The sequence below is a fragment of the Heliangelus exortis genome, chromosome 13, assembly GCF_036169615.1.
Source record: "Heliangelus exortis chromosome 13, bHelExo1.hap1, whole genome shotgun sequence".
Classification (NCBI taxonomy): domain Eukaryota; kingdom Metazoa; phylum Chordata; class Aves; order Apodiformes; family Trochilidae; genus Heliangelus; species Heliangelus exortis.
Window position 1 is genome coordinate 8,878,945 of NC_092434.1, and position 22,897 is coordinate 8,901,841.

Below are 22,897 nucleotides of genomic sequence, written 5' to 3' on the forward strand. Positions count from 1 at the left end.
GAGAGCCTATTTGCAGTGAAACAAAGGCAACCTAAATGGGGAGAGTCAGAACACAGATGCCACTGCCTACCAAACATCTCTTGGAGTGCTGTCTCAGGAGTAAAGCAGCACCGGTGTTTGTCACCTTACAGCACCAAGTGGTACATCTGGCCACTTTGCTCCCACTTGTTTTGGGTGTTGGTTTGACACACTTTTGCATATTTGCTTTTCAGTGCCAGTTGACTTACACTACCTCTCCTGAGAGACCTCATGGAGACATAGGGAAAGAGAGGCAAAGAATGTCCATGCAACTGAAGCCTCTGATTGTGCATCTCAAGCTCTGATTCTCAATTCACTTATAAGAAAAAAAAACAGAATAGTTGGATAGGACAAATATTGCTGAATCCTTGCTATTTAATGAAATAAACTCTCATTATTTCTGTACCTACCTTGTAATTGTGACAAGCAGGGTAAATGCAAATGCATTCTAGTTAATTTTAGTTTTCTGAAACCACATAAAAATTAAGCAAAATTTGGATTTGGAATATTACCCATGTTGAAACAAAGCTTTAAAACACCTTCTGAGACATCCATAAAACTGTTGCTGCATATCAAAACAACAAAAAGACAGGCCAGTCTATGTTAATGTGGCAGCTTTACAGTACATTACACCTCTTAGCTATTTTTATAGATTTATAAGAAGCGAGTTTTCCAGTTGCTCTACCTACCCATAGGAACCACTGCCATGGATATGTCATTGTATCTAACATTTTGCATACTGAGTTTGCAGGACCAGACTGATTACTCATAAAACCAAAAGAACCATGAACAGCTACCCTGTGGGGAAACACTCAGGTCAAAGCTATCGTTTTCTTCCCTTAAAAATACACTTGTATTCAGAAATGCAGAAGCTCTGACAAACCACAGAAACAGAAAAAGTGAAGCAGCCAGTATTTCAATTTGATAATATATCCTAGCACAATAAATACTAGAAGGAGTGGACGTTTGAGCTGGATAAACAGAAAGCCACAGTTAGTGAAAGGTGCCTGTGATGGGCTTTACATTTGTACAGAGAGTAAAACCATTAATCAGTATCCTCAACAGTATATGCTAGCTCTCATGGATTAGGAGATTTTGTGGAGCCTTTGTAACATGCTTCTTCCTGGCTCTATTCTACCTATCATTTGTTCTTGTTTCCATGGGAGCTCTTCATGGCATTAGCCTTACAAAAGTCACCTGAATTACTGAGAAACATGGAATAAAATGCCTGCAAAGATTTCACAGCTGTGCCCAGAGGTCTCAACCATTCTACCCGTTATTTTCAGATGATGCCAAATTTCCAAGCATTTGGTCCAGAGGGGGCTATCCTGTTGATCTATTGTGTCTTTCAGCAGCCAGTTTCTTGGTCTGTTGGGATTTTGCTTACCTGACAGAAACTTCTATTTATTTCCTAGCAGTGAAGAAGCAAATGCCTCATGATTTAATGAGTCTACAGGTAATCATTTTAAAATACATGCCATCCTCAGACATCACTTGCCATGATTTTAGCTCCTGTATGGTTTATTAAGCAGAGGATAAGACATATCCAAAAAGACAACCAATAAGCCAGAAGAATGCTATTTAAATGATTTGCAGATGGTCAGTCAGGGAATATTTAACATATTTCTGGTGATGGAGAATTACTTAATACCATGTGCCAAAACAGACAGAAACACTTCCAGCCTGGCATTCTAAGATACAAGGAAGTTACCCACCACCACCAGTCTTCAACAGCAGACAGATGCTGAATATCTTATAAACTGTAAGCTTGGTGGCAGCAGAATTTTAAATGGTCAGATGCCTTCATCATTAAAAAAAAAAACAAGCAAAAACAAACAAAAAAAATCCACATCACATCTTTTTAAGTATGAGAAGCTTCAGGAAAAAATTTACAGTAAATCTGTAATGAAGACTTTACTCCATAGAGTATCTAGGAGGCCAACTACTAACCCACCTGCTCCAGCAGAGCTTCAGGCTGTAGGCTCAGAACCACCTGGTCATCTAGAAGTCAAAATTAGTTCAGGTTTCCCAGGTAAGTATGTGACAGGGATAGCAGAAAGTAGCAAGCCCTACAATAGGGGAAGATCTTGAATATCAGACTAGTCCTAGAGAGCAGGCTAGGGTTTGTGCTTCTGAGAAAGCAGAGATAGAAACAAGAAGGAAAAAAAAAAAAAAAAAAAAAAAAAAAAGAGGGGGGCAGGTTAGTTTGTAGATCCAGCTCCTTTTCAAGGTGAGAGAAAATGGCATGGATGACATGCTGTGTTTTGAGGAAGGAGCCCTGGTACTGCTGTTGTCAACATCATGATCGAAAACTGAAAAAAGAATTTCCAAAGCTTTATTCAAAATACAAACACTTCAATTTACAAAGCCCAAGGAAGAAAAGGGTGCCACCCATTCCCCAGTCTGCAGAGCCTATATATTTATGAAAAACATGGTCTTACAGATTATTCCTTTTTAAATGGGAAGGCCTTCTGCCTCCTACTTTCTTTTTGTTGATCCCCCCCCTCCCATCTCATCTTATACCTCTGGGGATAAAGTGGCCATGGCATTGGCAAAGCTGAAAACTGTTTTGTATTAGCGGACAGTACCTCATATGAGGACTACCTGGAACAATAGAGGCCATGATCTAGACTGCCAAGTACGAGACTTAAAAAGAACTGAATCTGACCCACTGTTCTGTGAGTCTTCTGCAAACTTGCCTGGTCAACCTTCCCTGTAACACCACCTGCCCCAGAGGGCTCTTGTAGAGCAGCTGTGGTAAAGACTGTGAGGCACACTGAGGACAAGAGAACGAATGCCAGTGAGGAACTACTCTTCTCCCTGTGCACTGTGTTCCTTTCCCTTCAAGTTAACAGGGATTGAAGCAAAGCCTTTTGTAATGAACATAACAAAAGATGATGAGTTGGCCTCAAGGCAGTAATAAAAAAAATTTAAGAACTCTTATAATAAAACACACATTCATATAACTGGGTTTTATTATTTCCCACAGTTTTATTTTAATATATGACTCAGGGTGTGGAGACAAAGGTGTGATTCAGAGCAATAATTGGACTTTAAAAGCTTGTGCCACGGGGGTGGGCTAGGCCCTCTGGTTGCCATTTACAGGAAGCCCCTAGTCAAACAAAACTACTAGCCAGGTCCACATAAGATAAGATGTGCATGGTGGATAGATACCTTGAGAGGAACAGACAGGAGACATGCATACGAAGACAGAAAATACCGTACCTAGAGACCAGCAGAAGTGAAAGCTCTAGCTTTTAGGTGCTGTCAAGTATTGGTAGTACTTAACATCAGGTACCAGAAAGAACTCATCAATATGTTAGTTTTCAGTCATTACAGAGTATTTAACCATGCCCTTTAGACTTTAGGAGGCTGAGCACCCTGAAATCCGTGAACCCCATGGTGCCTGACACCAGCAATCAGTGCTGGGTTAACAAAGAGAAACTGGTGAAGCAGATGTATTCAGCCATGGCACCATGAAGGTGTTCATCCAGCACACTTGGCTTTGGCCTTCTGCACACACCTGCAATTGCTCCAGTGAGAATCACCATCATTTCTGAAAATTATTCTTGTTCCTTTTCCTTCAAGAGGTCATCTTAGGAATTGTCAGTGAAGAGAAGCAGATGTTGTTTGTGAAACAAAGGACTACACCAAGCCTCACAAGGAAGTGCTGCATTCATCCATAGCCAAGTTAAACAAGATTCTTTGATTTGTCACTGGCTTCCCCAAAGCCCCAAAGATTTGCTTTGAGTTCAACTTGAATGGCCAACAACTCAGGTAGAAAAACACCAATTTGTCTGAGCTGTCAGCAGCTCCCTGAGCTATCCCTGAAACACTACAGGACTTGACTCAACAATTTGAGATTTTCCAGCTGAAAATGTTCCATGTGCCACAGGCTGTCTGTGGTTCCAGTTCAACAAAACACTTAAGCACATTTCATTAAGAGCACTTGCCAAACAGTCTGCTGTTCTGTAGTTCCACAGGTGACACAAGGTCTAGATTATAACTATTTTCAACACTTCATGACATGTAGTACTGGACTTCTGCACATCAGTGCTTTAGATCTGGCTGCTGTTGGACACTTTTGTCTTTTGAGCAAGATCTGCCAAGAAAATGAAGGTTTGCAGTCATGCTATAGGTATGTATGTCTGCCCATGTCTTCCAAGTTTGAAAAAAATATGAAGATGGTCAGGAGGCACGTAAGCACATATTCAGAGGGTCAAGAAAGACTATTGGGCAAAGTACTGAAGGAAGGCAGAAAGAAGCCACCAAAGTTAGGGTGAATTGCAGTATATGAAGACATCCTGCAGCAACAATTGTGTGAACGTACATAGTAATACTGGAAGAGATATCAATGAGATTACAAGCAACAAGTAAGCTCTAGATTCTGGTCCTCCTCTCTGCTAGAGACACAGTCTTTCACTAGCTTAAAAATTCCCCTTGCATTTCCTTATTGTAATGTGCAGACAGCAAGTGAATACCAACACCTGGCTTAAACTGCATCTTTCCAAGAGGCTGATGTGCTCACATGAGGGATGACTGGCCAAATGCACACACACAGAGAACAACCCAGCTGCTTTCCAACATAATCTCCTTCTCTATTGGCAAGTTGCTCTAGAAAGAAGAAACATGCTGCCTTGGACAATCTTCTACTTGCATTTGTGCAGGCTGCTCTCAATTTGGATTGAGGGCCCTCTGCACTCTCAGTAACCCTACAGAGACATGCAGCCAGGAAATCTCACCACACCCACCCACCTCCTGAATTTTGTCAGGCAACACCCCAAAAGCCTAACCCCTTTCTAGGGAAAAGGGCAAGCAGGAGAAAAATCTGATGCTATCATCAAAAATATTTTGGACTATGCACTGCACAGCAAATCCCCTGCCTCATGATGATACATACTGTCAAAGCCTAATGTAAAAGAAAAAAAAAAAGGCATCCTGTCCCTCCTTCACTTGAAAAAGCCCACTGGTGATACTACCAAAAGATAACAAAATACGTAACACTATAAATCTCCAGACTGGAAGGAAGCATCAGTTTTAGAAATAGGCAACCAAGTCCAGAGAGGAAAGACATTTTTCCAAGATCACATTAAGCACAAGTGTCTGAGCATGGTTCAGTTTTGTGGGCTGGGGCACATGGCAGATGAATGGGATCACCAACATTCCTATCTATCCACAGCATCCCTGCTCCTGTGCAGTTTTTCTGTAACACAGATTGCTTTTACTGGGAACCATCCAAGGCTAGCAGGTTATAAATGGCTACCCAGTATGAAAGAAAACCACCAAGAGTGCTGCAGCACTCCATACTCTTCAAGCAGTGTGAAGCAAGAAAAGTTTGGTGGTGCTGGACTAGTGCATTTGAGTAAGACAGGTGCATACATTATACACACCTCCCTCTTGCTCTGCCTTGTAGGTGAGCAAAGCTCAAAAGCAAGCCAGTCCTTTGAGCACACCTGTACCCTGCAGCAAGCAGAAAGAAGGGGTGGACAGGTGACCTGATGTACTTGTGAGAGCCTGTCATCTCTGTCTCAGCAAATTTTGGGGCCTGAGTTTGTCATTAGTGGGGAAGCCAAGCCCAGATTTTAGCTTCCTTGAAGCTCTGTTTTCCCCATTTGCCAGGGAAAATAATTTAATAAAAATTACTCCAGAGGGTTGACAGTGTAGTTTCTGTGAACTTTTTTAATAGGTAAGTACTGGAGGGGATGTGTATGAACTCTGAGCTCAATGCACTTAAGGCAAATATGCATTTCTGCCTGTAAGACAGCCCTTCATCTTGCATACAGGTGAGCTCCTGGATAACAAGATAACATTTTATTTGTGGTTCTCTGTTCAAATATTCACCAATATATTAAGTGAAAGTCATGATATATGTACCAACATTTTTACTCCTCTCAAAAATTATTATACTGTACATCTAAGAAACATTATTGTTTCCTTACTATTCCGTGATAGACTAGATGCACCAGCTTACTAACAAGAAAGGGATTTTTTTGTATTTCAAAGACAACCTGGTGTCCCACACTGACTTTCCCGTTCTCTGAAGTACACAACAAAAAAAGCTTCTAGAATGGAGTCTTCACTGTTGGCAGGCCAACAGACTAAGGCAAAGCCTCTCACCAAAGGCATATAATTCAGAGGCCATTTAGAAAGCTGTTCCTTTCTGTTTCTCAGCTGTTAGTTAACACCTTCCAGCTGAGACCCAGTAACTGGCTGTGTAAGCATTTCTAGTCAGTTCTGGGGCAGAATCAAACAAGTTAGTTCAAACCACTGCCAGGTGGCTCAGCTAACTTGTTTTATTTTGTCCTGGAAGACTTGAGAGTGCTCACAGGTCAGGAAGAGTTGAGAAGGAGCTCCAAAATCATGGATGTATGGAGCTAACTGGCATCCTAAGCATTAGTCTCTTTGAAAGCAAAGCCAAGACAGGTTAGGTTAAACACCGCTGACTTTTTCTTGACACAATAAATTACCAGGAAGACAGTGTTCAAAAAGGCAGGAGGCAGCAGTGTGCTCCATTGTGTCTCAGTGGTTAATCTTTGTACTAGCAGCCTGGATATTTTCTCTGGCAGATGACTTAACACCTATAAGCAGAGAGCTGTGCTGCCCCTGCATCTCTAGTGCAGGCCCACAGCACACCGACACAGTCATACAGCCGTATCTTGGGACCTCAGAAAAACTAGGTCCAGGCTCCACTCCCCAGATCATTGCAGGAGCCTGCAGAGCACTCAACAAGAGCAGAGCCAGCAGATCCCAACTGCTGCCACATGATCCTATCAAAATGAAGCAGTAGGTATGGTTTCAGGCAACCTAAACAGAATCAGAATTCCAGAGCAAATGCCATTAGCAGAACTAATTTTACTTGAAGCCTTTAAACCAGACTATGCCTTTTCTATGACCTGTGCATCATGGTGATAATGGTTGGCCTGGCCCAGGAATAACTTGCATCCCTTCACCTAAACTGCAATTGGGCCATACTCAGACTCAGGGAACACACAGCAGAGTAATCCCATCCTCTGTTCTTATTTTGCTGCTTCATGCACCAGGCGTGGATATACAAGTATATTGCACGGCCAACACAGGATTAAGCTCCAGCCACTTTCAGAGAGCTGGTGCACTCCCTCAATGGCATACTATATAGAATTGTGCTTTGCAAATATATGTTGAAGGATTATTATTTCTTTTTTTATGACAACGTAAACCCAAGCCTAATTCAGCAAGACTTTTACTACAACAGTATTTTTAATCTCAAGCTTAGATGCTAAACTTGCCTTTTAAAAAAAGCCTTTAATCAGCACAGGCCATTGCGATCACTTGTTTAAAACACACTTTAGAATCACTAAGTTAAAGATCTAGAGTGCCATCTACTGGACTTTTCCGAAGATGGCAGGAGTTCGCACAGAGGAAGGACAGCTCGGGTCGTGGTTTTCGGGTCCGGTACGGAACTTGTTTCAGTAAACAAAGGGGAAGTGGTGATATGAACTAATTTCCTTTAAAATAAAGGTTTTAACTCTGCCCAACATATCATGGTCATAAGAAAGATAATACGAAAGAAGAGCCAAGTAAAAATTGTCATATGCACCTGTGAACTGGCTTTGAAAAAAAAAATAAATAAAAGATCCTTCTCCCTCACGGGGTAGTAAGTCACAAAGCACTGACAAATCAAGTAAGAAATTTCAAGGTGGGTTCCCTGGAATCTATACAGGGACCAACAATGTTCAGTCTGAGTGACCAAACAGAGACTAAGAATTAATAAGTGCACCAAGCTGAGAAAAACAGCAAATGCAGAAGTGAGGAATAAAATTCAGGATTATCTCATGTGACTGGTGAAACAGTGCAAAATCATGATGCTGATATTCAGCTGAAAAAATGAGAAAGAAGAAAGAAGGGAAAGAAATAGGGAAGGACAAGGTGGGCAGCAACGCAGAAGGCAAAGGACCTTTTCCTTCTGAATAGGATGTGAAACAGGTTATGCTGAACCTCATGCTAAAAGCCCAAGTCAATAGCTGTGTGGCATGAGGAAAACAAAACAAAAGACAAAAAAAAACACTAAACCACAACGAAAAAAAACAAAAAAACACAGTCCCAAGCTGGGAAAAATGTCTGGAATACCACAGTGTTGTCACAGACCTTTTAAAAGTAAAATCTTGTCCTGGAACTGATCATCCTTTCCAGTCCCTTTCACCACTGCATTTCAATGTACCCTGATCACACAGAGATGGTACCAGTGCTTGACCGAAATTGGCTTCTTTCAATAACTCTGACTCTAGAAACTCATCAACAGCCTACAAATAGCTCTTGACATGATCTACTTACACTCATCTACTTCTGAGCTGTCATGAAATATCTTGAAGAAGTGATACAGTTCAAGCATACCCACATGACATGCTTCATATATGTAGAATTTAGAAACAGGTTTTTATACAGATATCTACGTGACTGATAGTTCATACCTAAACAGTTCATACCATAATCCTGTGTTCCCAAAACCCACACTGACCCTTACAGATCAGTGAATGAGAACTCCACTGACTCGTTGGCACACAGTGCTTAACTTGTCCCACAGAGCAATGTTTTAGCAGGGCAAGGCAGTGGAAAGCATGAAGGATCTTCATATTTGTTGCTAGAGAATGGTTCACACATTCTGGCTACTCAGCTCTCATATTATCATTTGGCAAGGTACAAACATAAAAGGATATTTCTTATGAATAATATTTGTTGTAAATGAAATCTCCAATAATCAAGCAGGAGGATAGAAATATATAAGCAATTATTAGGCTAATATTTAATCATAGGAATTACATTTACCTAATTCAGATGCTTAGCTAGTTTGCACAAGATAATTAGCTTCTTTGACCTATTCCAGAACTGTTCCACACTTGGAGGAACCTCTTTCATATTGCCATTATTGAAGAGAAGAGTAGCTACACACACACACACACAAAAAAAAAACACCAGCAACAAAACCACAACAAACCCCACCTCCAAAAAAAAAAAAACAAAAAAAAAAAAAAACAAAAAACACCCAACAACAACCAAACAACAGCACTCCCCAAAATTTCCTCCTTTATTGGCCTAGAAGAAAATTTCTGTCTTCCCTTTTAAAACGTACAGCCCCATGTTCTTGTTTAGGTACTGAGGAGTCGCATACTAAAGTGGTTTCCTCCACCACAGATTTCTGAAAACAGAGGTCCAATATCAGGTCACTAGAAATACCAAGAACACCATTTTTTCCATCTTTGCTTGATCATGTTCAGTCTCTATATGACAAAGTGATGGAGAATGGGATGCTTTCAACAAGTGACTGATTCATCTGCATCTGGCTACTTTTAAGGTTGCTTGGAGGGACTCATTCACATTAAAGTGAAAAGGCTTCACATGATTCCATCCCACTGATGTCACCTCCCAGTAAATGGCCCTTCTTCCTGCTTGTATCCTTGCTCTTAATCCTAAAGCCCTACAAGTGTCTGTACTACAACAGAAAGGCGATGAAGCACAGAGTAACAGCATTCTATTGCAGTTGGACCCCACCATCCCAAGCCAACCATCGATGTGGAGCTGGCCAAATCACTTTAAAGTGGTACAGGGTACATCCATAAGGACAGTTCAGAACATAATCTCCCATAGTTTGTTTGAGCATAACAGGCTTTCCACAGACATGCTTCCTTAGCAATGAAGAATCACTTCACAGTTCTATTACTCCCCACATTTCCTTCTGCTAAACCAATCAGCCCCCTGCTTTATTTCAAGAAAGAGAACAAGGCAGTTCATCCTTCCAAGTAACTATTTCCCAGCTGTTGCTTATGGTGACTGATTTGATGGTGATTTGATTAAATTCGAAATTGAATTGTTTTCACAACTATGGTATGTTTTGGTTTTTTAGGGTTGCTTACCTCTTAAGACGATAGAAATTTATTTAGATGGGCTAAAAAAAATATCAAGTGAATCTGGAAGTATCTACTGTCATGAAGATTTTTTATATCTCTTTATCCTTGTTCTCTTCCTATATGCTTAACATACATTAAAGGCCAAATTCATTTGAAAACTCAGTCACAGCATGCCTTCCTAAGTGGCACATTAAATTCCCTTTATTATTGCTACCAAAATACAAAAAACAAACTGCATTGTTTGCTTCTCCTTATTTAGAGCATAAGTAGCAATGAATGAAATAACTGGTTCCAACAACTTTAATAACTTCTCTACATTTCAGAGCATGGAGAAAATGAGGACAAAAATAGCAACACAAGAGAACTCATGCAAGCTTCATTGCATCCTCTCTGTGCAGTTGCTATGCAGCAATTGCCTTCCTACAAAGAACTTTGGCTTTTTTGCTTACTAACATTTTGTCATTCAAGTAGATACAGTATGTTCAGATCCAAAACAATTTAAAAGGACTCTTTGCTCTGAGAGCTGTCTCAGATAACTACTAATTAGAACGTACATGCCCTCTGACTTGCTCATTTTGGAACTATATTAGGAATAGGACAGAATATACAACATAAATAAGCAGCCAACACTACCACAAAAAGAGAAAAGTCCTCTCTTAACCCTCATGCAAAAGACACAGTGAAGCAGGCAGGCACTCAGCCTGAAGGAAAAAAAAAAAAAGCAAGTATTTTTGGCAGTTAATGTGGGCAACCTTTGTCAATGGTGTCTTTTCCAACAGGTTTCTGGCCCACTGCTGTTCTACACTCCTGTATATTGCTATAGATGTAGACATATCAAAAGCATGTGTTGTAAACAGGCCACCTGGTTACTCTTTCAGCAAAAGTAAAACACTTTAAACTTTGAAAAAGGGAGTTGTGTATTATGAACACATCAGGAAAAGAATCAGTAAGTCAGTGTTCTTTATCTTGATTTAGGTAAATAATTTTTTCTCTTTCCAAGGACAAATGAGGAAAATTAAGTACTCCACAGAGGTCCAGGGCAACAATCCTAAATTAAGTTACCAGCATAGATTTCACAGCTGTATCCCCTTGCCCATAATCATTATCCCATACACCATATAGTCTCATGCAGCAGGGAAAAGACTCAGCTGCTTCTGAACAGTCACCATCCTCCTCAATCACCAGCACAGCTGCACCCAATCCTGTTTTCCCACCCTTCTTGTTACCCATACTACCAGGTAACACTGTTCATTTAACCCTGTAAAAAATGCACCCAATGTGAAATTGGATAGGAAGACAAAACACTCATAACGTCCCTCTGTTTTTCTCAGTTTTAATGATTCCTCACTAATCAGTATAAGAGGGCTGTCAGGGATTTTTATCTTCCACACAATACCATAAATATTATACACATATTTCAAAGCAAACCAACATTGCTACCACAGCAAAAGAAATCACATACAGTTTTATCCTTTTAAGTGGTCATGCATTTAACAGATTCTGTGGCCGTTCTGTAAAGGTTAATTGAACCTAAACTTCATTAGGTTCTTGGAACTCAGCAATAAAGTTGGTAACAAAGTTAGCAGCACTGCTTATTACCATATTTCTTTATTTTTGTGAAGTTTTGATGAAGTTCAATCTATTTTTTTAGCTTTTACAAAATAGACAGACTGTTAAAGGCAACTTCCACAGAGTTCATTGCAGCTTTCATTTAAGACTAGCATGTAGAGACTTTCAGAGGTACTAGAAATTACTTGAGTTGCTATCAATGGAAAACATAACTCTGAAAAAATCATCTAAACCACCTAGGAAAAAAAAAAGCAAACTAAGAGATCAGGTTACTTTTGAGTATCTGAAACTTCATTTCTAGTCTTCACATTTCCCTTTCTTTTAAAGGAAAACAATGGTATTGCTTACATAGTTCAGAAAGCAATTTTTCTTATAATATGCTTCCTTATTAAAAGTACACAGTAAATCAACAAAAGAACATTTTAGAAGTAGCGAGGTAGTGCATTAAGAAACAACAATTCCATAGAGCTATAGATCAATGTAGAAACAAGTCTCAGCCTCTGAAAATCAATAAATCTTTCTATAACAATAGCTGTATAAACCAGATTTATAAAGTAAAATTACTTACAATTATCGGCTTTGTCAGAATAGTCCAACGATTTCCTAAAACAACTTGCCAGTTTTCAGATCATACTTTTCATTCTGAAATCAAACCAAATCGGACTGAGGTCACCACAGAAACTTCCCACCCTCCTTCACTGAGGTGAAGGACCAGACCTTCTTTCTCCCACCAATACAATGCTATCATGTCCAATTTCCACCACTCCCAGTTGCCCCACTGATGCAGGCTCTCCTTCCCACCACTCCCAGATCAGATACCACATAATGCTCTCATGAACATTTTCTAACCTATACACATTCAGAACAGGTCACCCACATAGGGATCCCCTCTGAACACAGAAGTGCTCTCAGAAAGATGTTACTCTTGACTCTTTGCACAAAGACCAAACTAGAGATTTGCATCAATAAACCCCTGCCTGTTATAGCTCAGGGGAAAACCCCAAGCTCCCAAGCTAAAATTTTCTGATCTTATCTTAGAGCAGAGGAGACATTATCCACTTACACTCTTAGGAAGGCAGTTTGTTAACAGAGCAAAGATTTCCTTACATTTACCTTGATGTTCCCATTCTTGCTGTAATAAAGTATCCTAATGTTTCTGCTCTACCCCGAGAGAAGAAAGGAAATACACTTCCTTAATGATGGCTCCAAACGCAGGTTTTCAACAACCCGCTACCTGCCCAGCAAGGCAGCTGGGAGGCCTCAGGGAGGGGGAAGGACCTTCCTGCAGGTTCCTCAGCACCAACAGGTGCAAATGGAGCTGGTAAACACACGGGGTTGGGGGTTTTCACTCCTTCCAGAAAGGTTTGAAACAAAGGGGGAGGGATAAGATAAGAAACTAACCATAAAAGTAAAAGACAGAAACAAACAGCATTTGGGCATTGCCCTCTTGATTTTAACTATACTTGCTTGGCCTCATGCTGTCAGTTCTGATTACAAGGGATTTTTTTTTCCCTTTAAATTATTGCACTACTGTAGCAAGACGAACCTCTTTTAGGGCACAGCGCTCCAAGGTCCAACCAGGTCCTCCAGGAGAAACTCACGAATAGTGCTCTGAGTCTAATGCTCTCAGGGCTGACCAGCCTGAATCGGTGCTACTGCTCCGAAAGTGACCTCCCTCTGGTTTCCTCAGGTGTGAGCTTTATTGGCCCCCTAATCCTGCTCATGAGCAGTAGGGGCCCGCCCTAATCAGGCACAGGTGGGCTTAACACAAGGTCATGCCCACTACCTGGCAATTAGTGCCACCTGGTTGCCTCATTTCACTACACACTACCACAACTAATAAAGCACAACAGTGCTTGGACCACCACTGAGAAGATCCGTGTGGACACAGCTCTGTGAAAGCAAGCCATACACAGCATTAGGTTGGCTGGTCATAAAAGCCATACAAAATGAGTTGTGAGCATGCAGGTTACTTGGGCATTGGCGCACACCCTGCTGCCTGACAAACCAAGTTACCAAATGGGTCATTTGAGGCTGGGCACTTATCAAACTGTGCTCACATTGGTGTTACTGCAGCTCCCACCAGCTCTTTGGAGGATGCGTTTGAAGGTTTCTCAGAGGTGGCTGTGGTGCCCAGCACACACGCCTCCTGTGACCCACAGCCCTTCCTGGGCTCTGTCACCCTGTGAGGGACCACGACAGGGTGTAACAAACGCACACCTCATCCAAACTAAAAATAGTGTGGTGTAGGCGTGTAAAGAGGCAAAGACCAGAGTCCTAGCAGGAGCAAGAACTCCTGTTTCAATCTGTTCTCTGAAGACCACAAAGGCGTAAAGTCTTCAACGCTTGTGAGCTTGGGAAACTGACCGTGCAATTGACACATAAAGAGTGGGTGGCTTTTCCAAGACTCATTTGTCAGAGAACAAAGTAAGCTGTGCATACAGAGAGACTCATACCTACCTTTCCCACCGTATGTAATCTGCCCGCTTTATTCCATAAATACGACAGCCTAGCTGAGCCTTTTTTGAGCTCTCCCAGCTAAGCAGCCCGGGTGCACAGAGGAGATGTCCCCGAGGGCTGGGACATCTCTCCAAGCTGCTCTTCGAGGCAGAGACTCAGTTTTCCTTCGCGTGTTTCTTCCCGTCAAACACACCGCACCTTGGCAAACCACTGCTAAATGCTGTTCAGCTCCACCGAACGCACATGGCTCGGCCAACGCACGATTTTTACCTCAGCTCAACACACTTCTGCCCCCTCAGACCGAGGTGCATTCTCCACAGGGAGCCGGGGGACCCTTCTCCCGCTGCCTCCCCTCAGTGAGGCGACGACCGCCTTCCCGCCTCCGCCCCGCGCCCCCCGCGCGGACACCCCCCCGCGCGGACACCCCCCCGCGCGGACACCCCCCCGCGCGGACACCCCCCCGCGCGGACACCCCCCCGCGCGGACACCCCCCCAGAGCCTCCGCGGGCCGGGGGGCGGCGCATGCGCGCGGTGGCCGTGGCAGCGGGGCAGAGTGCGCGGGCAGCGATGGCCGGCGGGGAGCAGAGCGGGGCGGGCGACGGCCCCGCTCGGGTGGCGCTGAAGAAGGAGATCGGGCTGATCAGCGCCTGTGCCATCATCATCGGTAAGGGACCGGGGACCCCGCGGGGCTGCGAGTCCCTCCGCTGCGCTGTCCATGCGGGCAGCCCGTCCCGCAACACGCCCCGCCGGGCTGAGCCCCGCTCGGCTGCCGGACAGCACCCGCGGGCGGGGGTAGCGGGGAGTCAGCTCCACTCCCACACCCCGTTAGCGGTACCGGGAAGGCTCCCGGGTGATGCTGTTGCATGGGACGGAGAGTCTCGGCTCAGCCGGGAGCGGGGTAGAAGGAGGGGGCGGCGGTCGGGACGGCGTTTCGCTGTCGCCTGTAGCGCAGCGTCCTTCTTGAAGTACCAAAAAAATCCTGAACACAAAATCATGGGGTTTTCCAAAGCGTTTTCCCGATGGTCTTTCGAGCTGCTAAGTAGTACGCAGCTCTTATATCTTAGGCTAAAACAAGTTGATTCTTTCATCTGAGATTGGAGTTCTCCCAAGTGAAGGTGACAGCGTGGGCTTTCAGGAAGCCACCGAGCATCACGTCCCACGACAGCGGTGCGGGAGTTGGCAACGCGGCCATAGGCAGCGAGCGATGCGCTCTCCTGCCTCCCGCACCTGCTGATGTCTGGCAGAGCCGCTGCCCGGCTGTGCCCTTTGGGACAAAACTTGAGGTTTCGGATCTGCCAGCGGGGCTGAGCCTGCGCCTCACGCTTCTCCCGTGGTAGAGTCTGAAGTGATGCATGGGGGGCAGGCTGGGCTCCGCGTCTCCCCTCGGCTCTGTCTCCTCCGTGCTCAGGCTACAGAAGTGGGGGCAGACCTGGGGAAGGAGCAGTTTCCCAGACAAATCCAAGCAGCCTGTACAAACCCAGTGAGACTCAAAAGCCCGTGAGAAGACTCAGCCTTTGATTTCTCCACCATGAGCTGTTGGAAAGACAGTGACAGCTGGGGAGAGGTCTGTGGCACGATAGGAAGGTGGCAGTGATCAGGAGAGCTGCCACGTCCGTGAAAGTATGCTGTGCAGAAGCAGAATTGGCTGGGACATGTCATTTTGTCTATGCAAATGATGTCCCCAAGCTTGAGAAAGGAGTTTACTGCATACCTTCTGTGGCATTTATATTTATATAATAAATACATTCTGCTGCAGATACAGAAAATGTAAGAGGATGTTTTTGTATTATCAAAGTTTGATGCTGTGAGCTGCCAGCGTTCCAGCCAATACCCTGTTTTAGCTGACCACTCTACAATTCTAATTAGCTACAGGAATGATATAGAGAATTATAATCTTCTAGTAATTAGTAACAGGAAGAGGAAACACAAGGGAGTATTTGGAAAATAAATATGAGCATATAAATATGTGATTTATAAGCTTGTGGTTGCCTTCTATACATTAATGCTGCATGTTTAAAATAAAGCATTATACAAGTTGTAGCTGGAAAAAAAATATTGTCATCTTTGTTCTCCCTAGCATAATAAAATTAGACGAAAGGGACAGGTTGGAGGTAGGAACACTGTTACGTGGTGTATTTGAGAGTATTCCAGCAGTGTCAGGGTTTCTCCATAGTTCACAGTCCATAAGGACACTGTGAAATTTCATAGTTGCATCTGATAAAAACTACCTCTAGGTGCAGGTATGTGACTTCATCCAGCTTAAACATCACAGGCTTCTGGCTGTAAGAGCTAAGGAGATGCTCAGTCTGTCCTGTGAACACAGAGCCTGTGTTACAGGAGGGCAGAGGCAGCCCTCATCCAGCTCTTCTGCCAGCTGCCCTGCACCTCCCATGGCCTGTGCTAATTCCCTGCAAAGCAGGTGTTCCTTTTTCTTCTTTCCATGTTTTGAATTATAGGAAAATTTTCTTATTACTTCTACAACTGAAATATATATCAATGTAATGAACTGCTATGCCATATTAATACACACAAAACATCCTTTCAAATTTTATGCTGTCTTTATAGAGGTTTGAAAGTATTTGTCCTAAGAAATATGAGTCTTACATGGTCTTATATTCATCCTATAGGACAGTCTCCCAATTTCTCTGAGCAGCCAGGCTTTTTCACAGGACATAAGACTACCTTTCATTACTTTATTTCTTTCTTTATTTTTTGCATACAAACAAGCCTACTAAGGGAAGAAAGACTGTTTCATGTTGAGGAAAAAGACACCTCTTTGGGGTATCCTAATGTAAATGCAGGTACTAAATACAAATCAATTTTGGTTTAATCCTAAAAAGTGACTGATACTTAATTAATATAAAGCTGAACACAGTATTTAGTAGTAACAACAAATCTTTCTGGCAATTCATTTCTGCCACAGAACTTTGGAAAGTGCCTGAGACTTGCTGCCAGAGCACCCAAACCACTGTTTTAAACACGGTTACATACCTTGAAAACAAATCTCTCATGGGCTTCGGCTATTAATAATCTCCTAATATACTCAATTACACTGCAAATTAAGCTTTTCAATACTCAGATGAAGTGATGCACCTTAAAAAGCAGTAACATGCTTTATTATCTACTAAATAATAACTCACAGATATTACCTAACAGCTTGAAAACTCAGTATTTATTTCACAGATGCATAAATCTGCCATATTTAATTCAACAGTTATTTTATGCACTTTCTACATAGCTGGCTTTATATCCTACCTGTAGAGCTACATGTGTAACTAAGATTACTGCACATGTATCTTTTATATAAGCACAGGCATATTAGCTATAGAGAGAAATTTTTATTCAGTGCCTTCAATAAAGAGTTTTGCCTACGTAAATGAAAAACTAAAAAGCTCCATGACTTGGCTTTGTGTGGATTCTGCCACATAGCATTGTTCTTTAGAGAAGTAAAAGAATTAGAAACAGCAGCCAGATTAAAGTCTTATACCAGCCTGATACTGATAATAATATTCACCATTCTTCTATTGGATACATACATGCATCTGTATACACAAATTGCATGGATAAGACATTTAACAAGAGATACTTTATTTTCAATACAGATCTAGTAGTTTAATATAAAATAAGCTGTTAAACACCTCTTAAAATATTTGTATATGCAGCTTGTAAACTGCATGAAAGTGGCCATAGTGCTGCACTCACATTATGAAGTCTGTTGTATAAAGGTGAATAATTTTATGTCAGTCTTTATAACACATATTAGAAGACCTACAAATTGAACCACAATAAAATGTCAACTAAAACTAAATACATCTTATTTTGCTGAGCACAGGCAGTCAAGTTATCTGTGTCAGCTGACTTTGGGTCGCTTTAAAGAATGCTTGCAGTGCTAATTCTACTCACTCACAAGCTTGGTGTAAGATCCCCTGTAAACATGTTACTGATTCAAGTCCAGTGGTAGTACCAAAACTGTTATCTGATGGTCACCATGCAATACATTGAGTTATTGCTACTTATGGAAGCAGCTTTCTGGAAATTGTCTGTTCACATCACCCAGAACACAGCACACATTTACTTTCTCAGCAGAAGGTGGGCAAGCTGAAAAGCCCCTTTACATTGGAGAGGTTTCCTTATGTCAGCATTATCCTAAAACATAGTGCAAATTCTACATCATAGTAATCCATCAAGGGAATGACCACATGAATTTCCTTGGTTGTCATTAGCACTATATTTATTTACTAACATTTGCACCCGCATCACAGGGAAGTTTCATTTACATGAGTATCACTTCCATGGGCAGAGCTCTGGGGTAACACCAAGTTTGGAGGTATAATTGCTCTGGATGTGATCTTTCCTCCTTTCCATTAACACAAAACTATTTACCAACCTTCTTTGCCACCATGTCTCCTGCCATTCCAACATGCCCTGAATCCAGCAGATAGTCTTTTTAGACAGAAATCTGTTACAGGATTCAGCAAGATGCTAGCCTAACACCAGAGAAGGAGAACACAAGGAACTTGGAAGAGCCTTCATACTCATGCTTTTCATTTTAAAACATGTAATTAAATTTGTAACTAAAACAAAACCAAAAAACACCAGCAACTTAAGTGGAAATGCATAGGTACTTGGCAGCTACTTGGCAAATTGTCTCCAATCATGTTTCATGTGCCACCATTTGTTTAAGAGACTGGTTATTGGTCATTCAATCAATTGGAACCCAGTCCAACTCAGATCCATCTCTTTGTCAAGTAACATAGCAAATCATTCCTAAGCAGTCCAAATGGCCTTCACTGGAGTAGTACCCGAGGTACAGAACTGCACCAGAAACAGAGATAGAGGAGGAAGAAGAAAAACACCCACATCTCTAGGTGACTTCCAATTTCTATGATCCTGCCCAGGGCCACACAAATCAGTGGCACTTCAGCAAGAGTCTTCTTCTTCTGAATCCTTCTGAAAGTGTGGGAGCATTTCACTTTTATAGCTAGCTGAAGTTTCAGGGCACACTTTTCTTCACTGACTTGTGAGAGTAATACAGATTACTTTGGTGGTTCTCTCTCTCAAAAATGTTTCTAAAAACACATTGTGAGAAATTCATTGGGTCATTACATTTTGGGGGTGATTCCATATTTTCATGTTCTTTGAGGCTGTGCAACATACAGTTATCCATCAGGATTGTTTAGGGTAGCCTTTTATCTGAGTTTGGAGAGCTGAAAACAAGCTGCAGTTTTGCTTGCAAGTAAAAACCATGGCAAAGTTCAAATTAGCTTGGTAAAAATCCAGGGAGATCCTGCAGCTTCCCTGGGCTTGCAGCTTACCTCTCAGACTGAACTGACAGAGGGAGGCAAAAAGGAGCTCTAATTAGGAATTCCTGGCTGAGGAAAAAAAAAAAAAAAGTCATAACTTTATATTTTTCTTAATTGAGACATTCTGGCCGTAGAAAATAGTTTTGTTTGTCAACAGATGTGCCTTTCTGCTGCAGTCTGCATCCAGGAGAATTCAGCATGTTAAGTTCCTCATGTACAATACAAAGACCAAGACACCAAAACAGCAGCAGCAAAAAAAAAAAAAAAGAAAAAAAAGAAAAAAGGCAAAAAAAACCAAAACAAAAAAAAAAAAAAAAAAAAAAAAAAAAAAAAAAACACAAAACAAAAAAAAAAAAAAAACAAAAAAAAAAAAAAAAACAAAAAAAAAAAAAAACCAAAAAAACCAAAACTCAGCATGGGCAAATCCTTCCCATATGATCTCCAAGAACAGCAGTAGGGTATAATGAACATCTTTCGCAGAAAAAAAAAAAACAACACCAAAAAACCCAAACATTTTTTACTTTATAAAAGCAGTGACACTTGAACAAAAATTGCAACGTTTGTAATGCTATTCTGTTTTCAGGTCATTAGCTGTCAGGTATTCATTGACTGGTGATTTTGGTTTGGGTGGGTTTTGCTAGCTGCTTTTTTTTCCCCTTCTAAAAAAGTAGAAAATTCTTACTGGAACACAATGACTGATCAGAAGGCTGAAGCAATGGACTTTCTGCAGTGGCTGTCAGTAGTTCAGATATTCTGCAACAGACAAAACATCTTCCTTGATAGATTAAAAAAAAAAAAAAAGGTAGCATCCTTTGGTAGTGTCTTACTCCTAATCTGGCAGTACAGTGCCTGCTTTCAGTAGTGCCATAAATCTCCACTCGTGTTCCCTTTTCCTGTGCCTTGCAGCTCATTTCCTTCTAGCATAATGTAGCCTTTTCTGTTGAGAAAGTCTGTTCTGCTTTGGCAGGCTCACAACAAGCAGAAATGGTTTGGTAGAGGTTTAGCTTTTTTGTGTTTGGAGCTTTCTGTGTGCCAAACTTTTCCTTTTAAGACCCCGTTTTTTGTTGGGCTGTGGGGGGAGTTTCAACTCACTGCCACACTTTTTTGTCATCTTGATTGCAGCATGATAAAATGAGAAGGCATTTGTCAGTACCAAAGTGCCCCAAATATAAAACACCCTAACAGTGTTGTTTTTTTCTGCTGGTCTTGAAAAACCCAGAAGTCTCCCAAAGAGTTCTTTAGCAGATGTTCCACAGCGAAGAGCAGGGAGCTAGCAAGCCAGCATGGACTGAGCATCTCAGCATCTTAATTCCTTTTTAAATGCCTGTATTCCTCTCTGTATAGTGGGAAAGCATAGAGAATATGCAAACCCTGTTCCCCTGCAGAGGAAGGCCATTTGTAATGGTAAATGCATTTCTTCACATGCCAGCCTCCACAAAAATCTCTTTAGGCAGTATTAGTTCATTCTCCTGATGTGCTCTTCTGGCAGTGGTCTCTAAGTCAGGGCTGAAAAGCAAGATTAGAGAAGTGGTTGTCTACAAATTGTTCCCATCTTCAGGAACTTGTAGATTCTGGGATTTTTATCTCAGCATAATGAATGGCCTCAATCTCGTGTTAGGGTGAGCTGATTAAATTCTTGCTCCTGGACATGGTTAATCATCTCTTTCAGACATCAGATGCAAATTCCATTGGATCTCAGAGAAAGAAAGGTGGAGAGAAATATACTTATGATGTTTAAGCCTGAGTAATTTCTTACCAGGGAGTAATGGAATTACCCTCATGGCTGAATTGCTCTGATTTATTTAACACTTTCTTTAGAATAATACCAAAATTTATGGAAAAATAAAATATTTCTGCATATGAAAGTTAAGTTGAATTCTTTTTATTTGATCCTTAAAGATTGTTGTAATCACAATTCAAATATGAACCTTTCAGATCAGTAATGTAAAACATATCATTACATTTAGTGGGACTTCTGAGAGGTTACTTCTGACTCCAAGAAACAGGTCAGTGATCTGGATGAGAGGCAGTTTTTCTATCACAAATAACAATAGCTCTTTCATCAGTTAGATGATAATCTGGATTAAGATAGATATCTTAATATAATACACCACAAAAATTATGTTTGAACAATATAAGGACCTTATTTAGAATAGAAAACAGGAAAAATGAAGTTAAGGAAGAATCTAATTCCATTTAATACAATGGGTCAGAGAACTAAAATCCACAGTATTGTGTGATCTTTGACAATTAATGTCACAAGGCTGCTCATCACAATACTTTTAGGTCACCTGTGACACTGGGCAACCTAATTATGCTCCATTAACTGGGTCAGATAACCACACAGGGCTGAGACATCAGGCTAAAAAAAGTTTCTCCCCAAGTAGACAGATCCATTCAGGTGATGGAGGACAGAAGTTGAGCTCTAAATACTGAAATGCCTTCTCTATACCTTAAGCAGTTTTGCAAAAAGGTATAGAGAATACATATATGTGATGCTACAGGTCTGATAAGAAAAAGCAGGGTTAGTTGGCTCATCTCTTGTTGTTCTTAAGTGTCTTCCATCTTTCTGCTGCCACATTGTGCAATGACCATGAGGTAAGGAGAAAAAAAACCTATTAGCATGTGTCATACATAAAGGGTTTTTTACAGGGCCATATTGTGCTGTAAGATCACTCCTGCTTGGGCCCCAAAATGAAGGCTGATGAATCCAGAAGAGTTTTCCTTGTCTCCCTGCCAGCCCAGGCCCTGGAAAGAATCACTATGTGCTTCTCCACAAACCTGAAGATAATGACTGCCAAGGACTTAAACCTTTAAGATGTGCACATTTACATCATAAAAATCCATCCTTTTGCACAAAAATCTCAAGGGATCAACTTTTCTTAGGAAGTGCAAGGAATGAACAGATAAGAATGAAAGCATTGAGTTTCTTCTCTGGATCATTTAAAAATTCTTTGGCAGCTCTCCTGAGAGCTCTATAGGACAGGGTTTGCTGACTTCATTTTGGGGAGGTCATCTCAGACTATATTTCATTTCCATAACTTTTTTTTTTTTTTTTTTTACCTCTGCCCAAATTTTGTCCTGTTTTGATGATAGACTTACCTCTTTGGTATTTCAGGTTCCAAGCCTTATTTTTTCTCTAATTTAAAACAGTGCAGGCTGTTCTGATGTCCATGAAAGTGAGAGGAAACAATAAAACTTGCCATACTAGGACTCCATAAACACACAATTTTCATTGTTTCTGATACTCTTAAATGCAGTCTGAAAACTTGAAAAGCCATACACTTTGGAAACATAAATAATCAGCTGTGTTTATAAATATCTTGAAAATAGTAATAGCCTTAATTAGTACAAGACAGCAGAAGGTATCCAAGCTTGTTAAGCTTCCAAACACTGTACTTAGGCTCAAGTAAATTAAAAAATAGCAGAATCAAATTTGAAAGAATAAGGGGAAGAAGTATTTGATTCTGGCTGGTGTCCACACACACCTAGCCTTCTAGCCTTCAGCTTGGAAGGGATTTCTCTTTGTATGACAGCCTTAAAATATTTGTAATTAAAAAAAAAAAAAAAAAAAAAAAAAAAAAAGCTGACAAACTACTTTTTTGTACTACTGCTAGTAGATCTTGTTGTAATAAAGCCATTTCTTACAGTAAACTCTGCCAAAGA

At 41.3% G+C, this 22,897-nt stretch overlaps 1 protein-coding gene and 1 long non-coding RNA gene across 4 annotated transcripts in view; one reads left to right on the plus strand and one right to left on the minus strand.

Annotated features, from left to right (window-relative positions):
• LOC139802019 (uncharacterized) overlaps positions 1-14,335 on the minus strand; it is a 141,153-nt gene extending 126,818 nt beyond the window's left edge. For 2 of the 3 annotated variants that reach the window (XR_011728461.1, XR_011728462.1), the window contains exons 1-2: positions 13,929-14,335; positions 12,037-12,110 (exon numbers count right to left, since the gene is read on the minus strand). This is a non-coding gene — a long non-coding RNA (uncharacterized lncRNA). The remainder of the gene's footprint in view (positions 1-12,036; positions 12,111-13,928) is intronic. The other variant, XR_011728460.1, reaches the window with a different exon arrangement.
• A 91-nt stretch (positions 14,336-14,426) lies between these two features.
• Positions 14,427-22,897, plus strand: part of SLC7A10 (solute carrier family 7 member 10) — a 34,743-nt gene continuing 26,272 nt past the window's right edge. Inside the window, exon 1 of the mRNA XM_071756749.1 lies at positions 14,427-14,592. Within this exon, the coding sequence (XP_071612850.1) occupies positions 14,451-14,592 (142 nt within the window). The 5' untranslated portion in view covers positions 14,427-14,450. The remainder of the gene's footprint in view (positions 14,593-22,897) is intronic.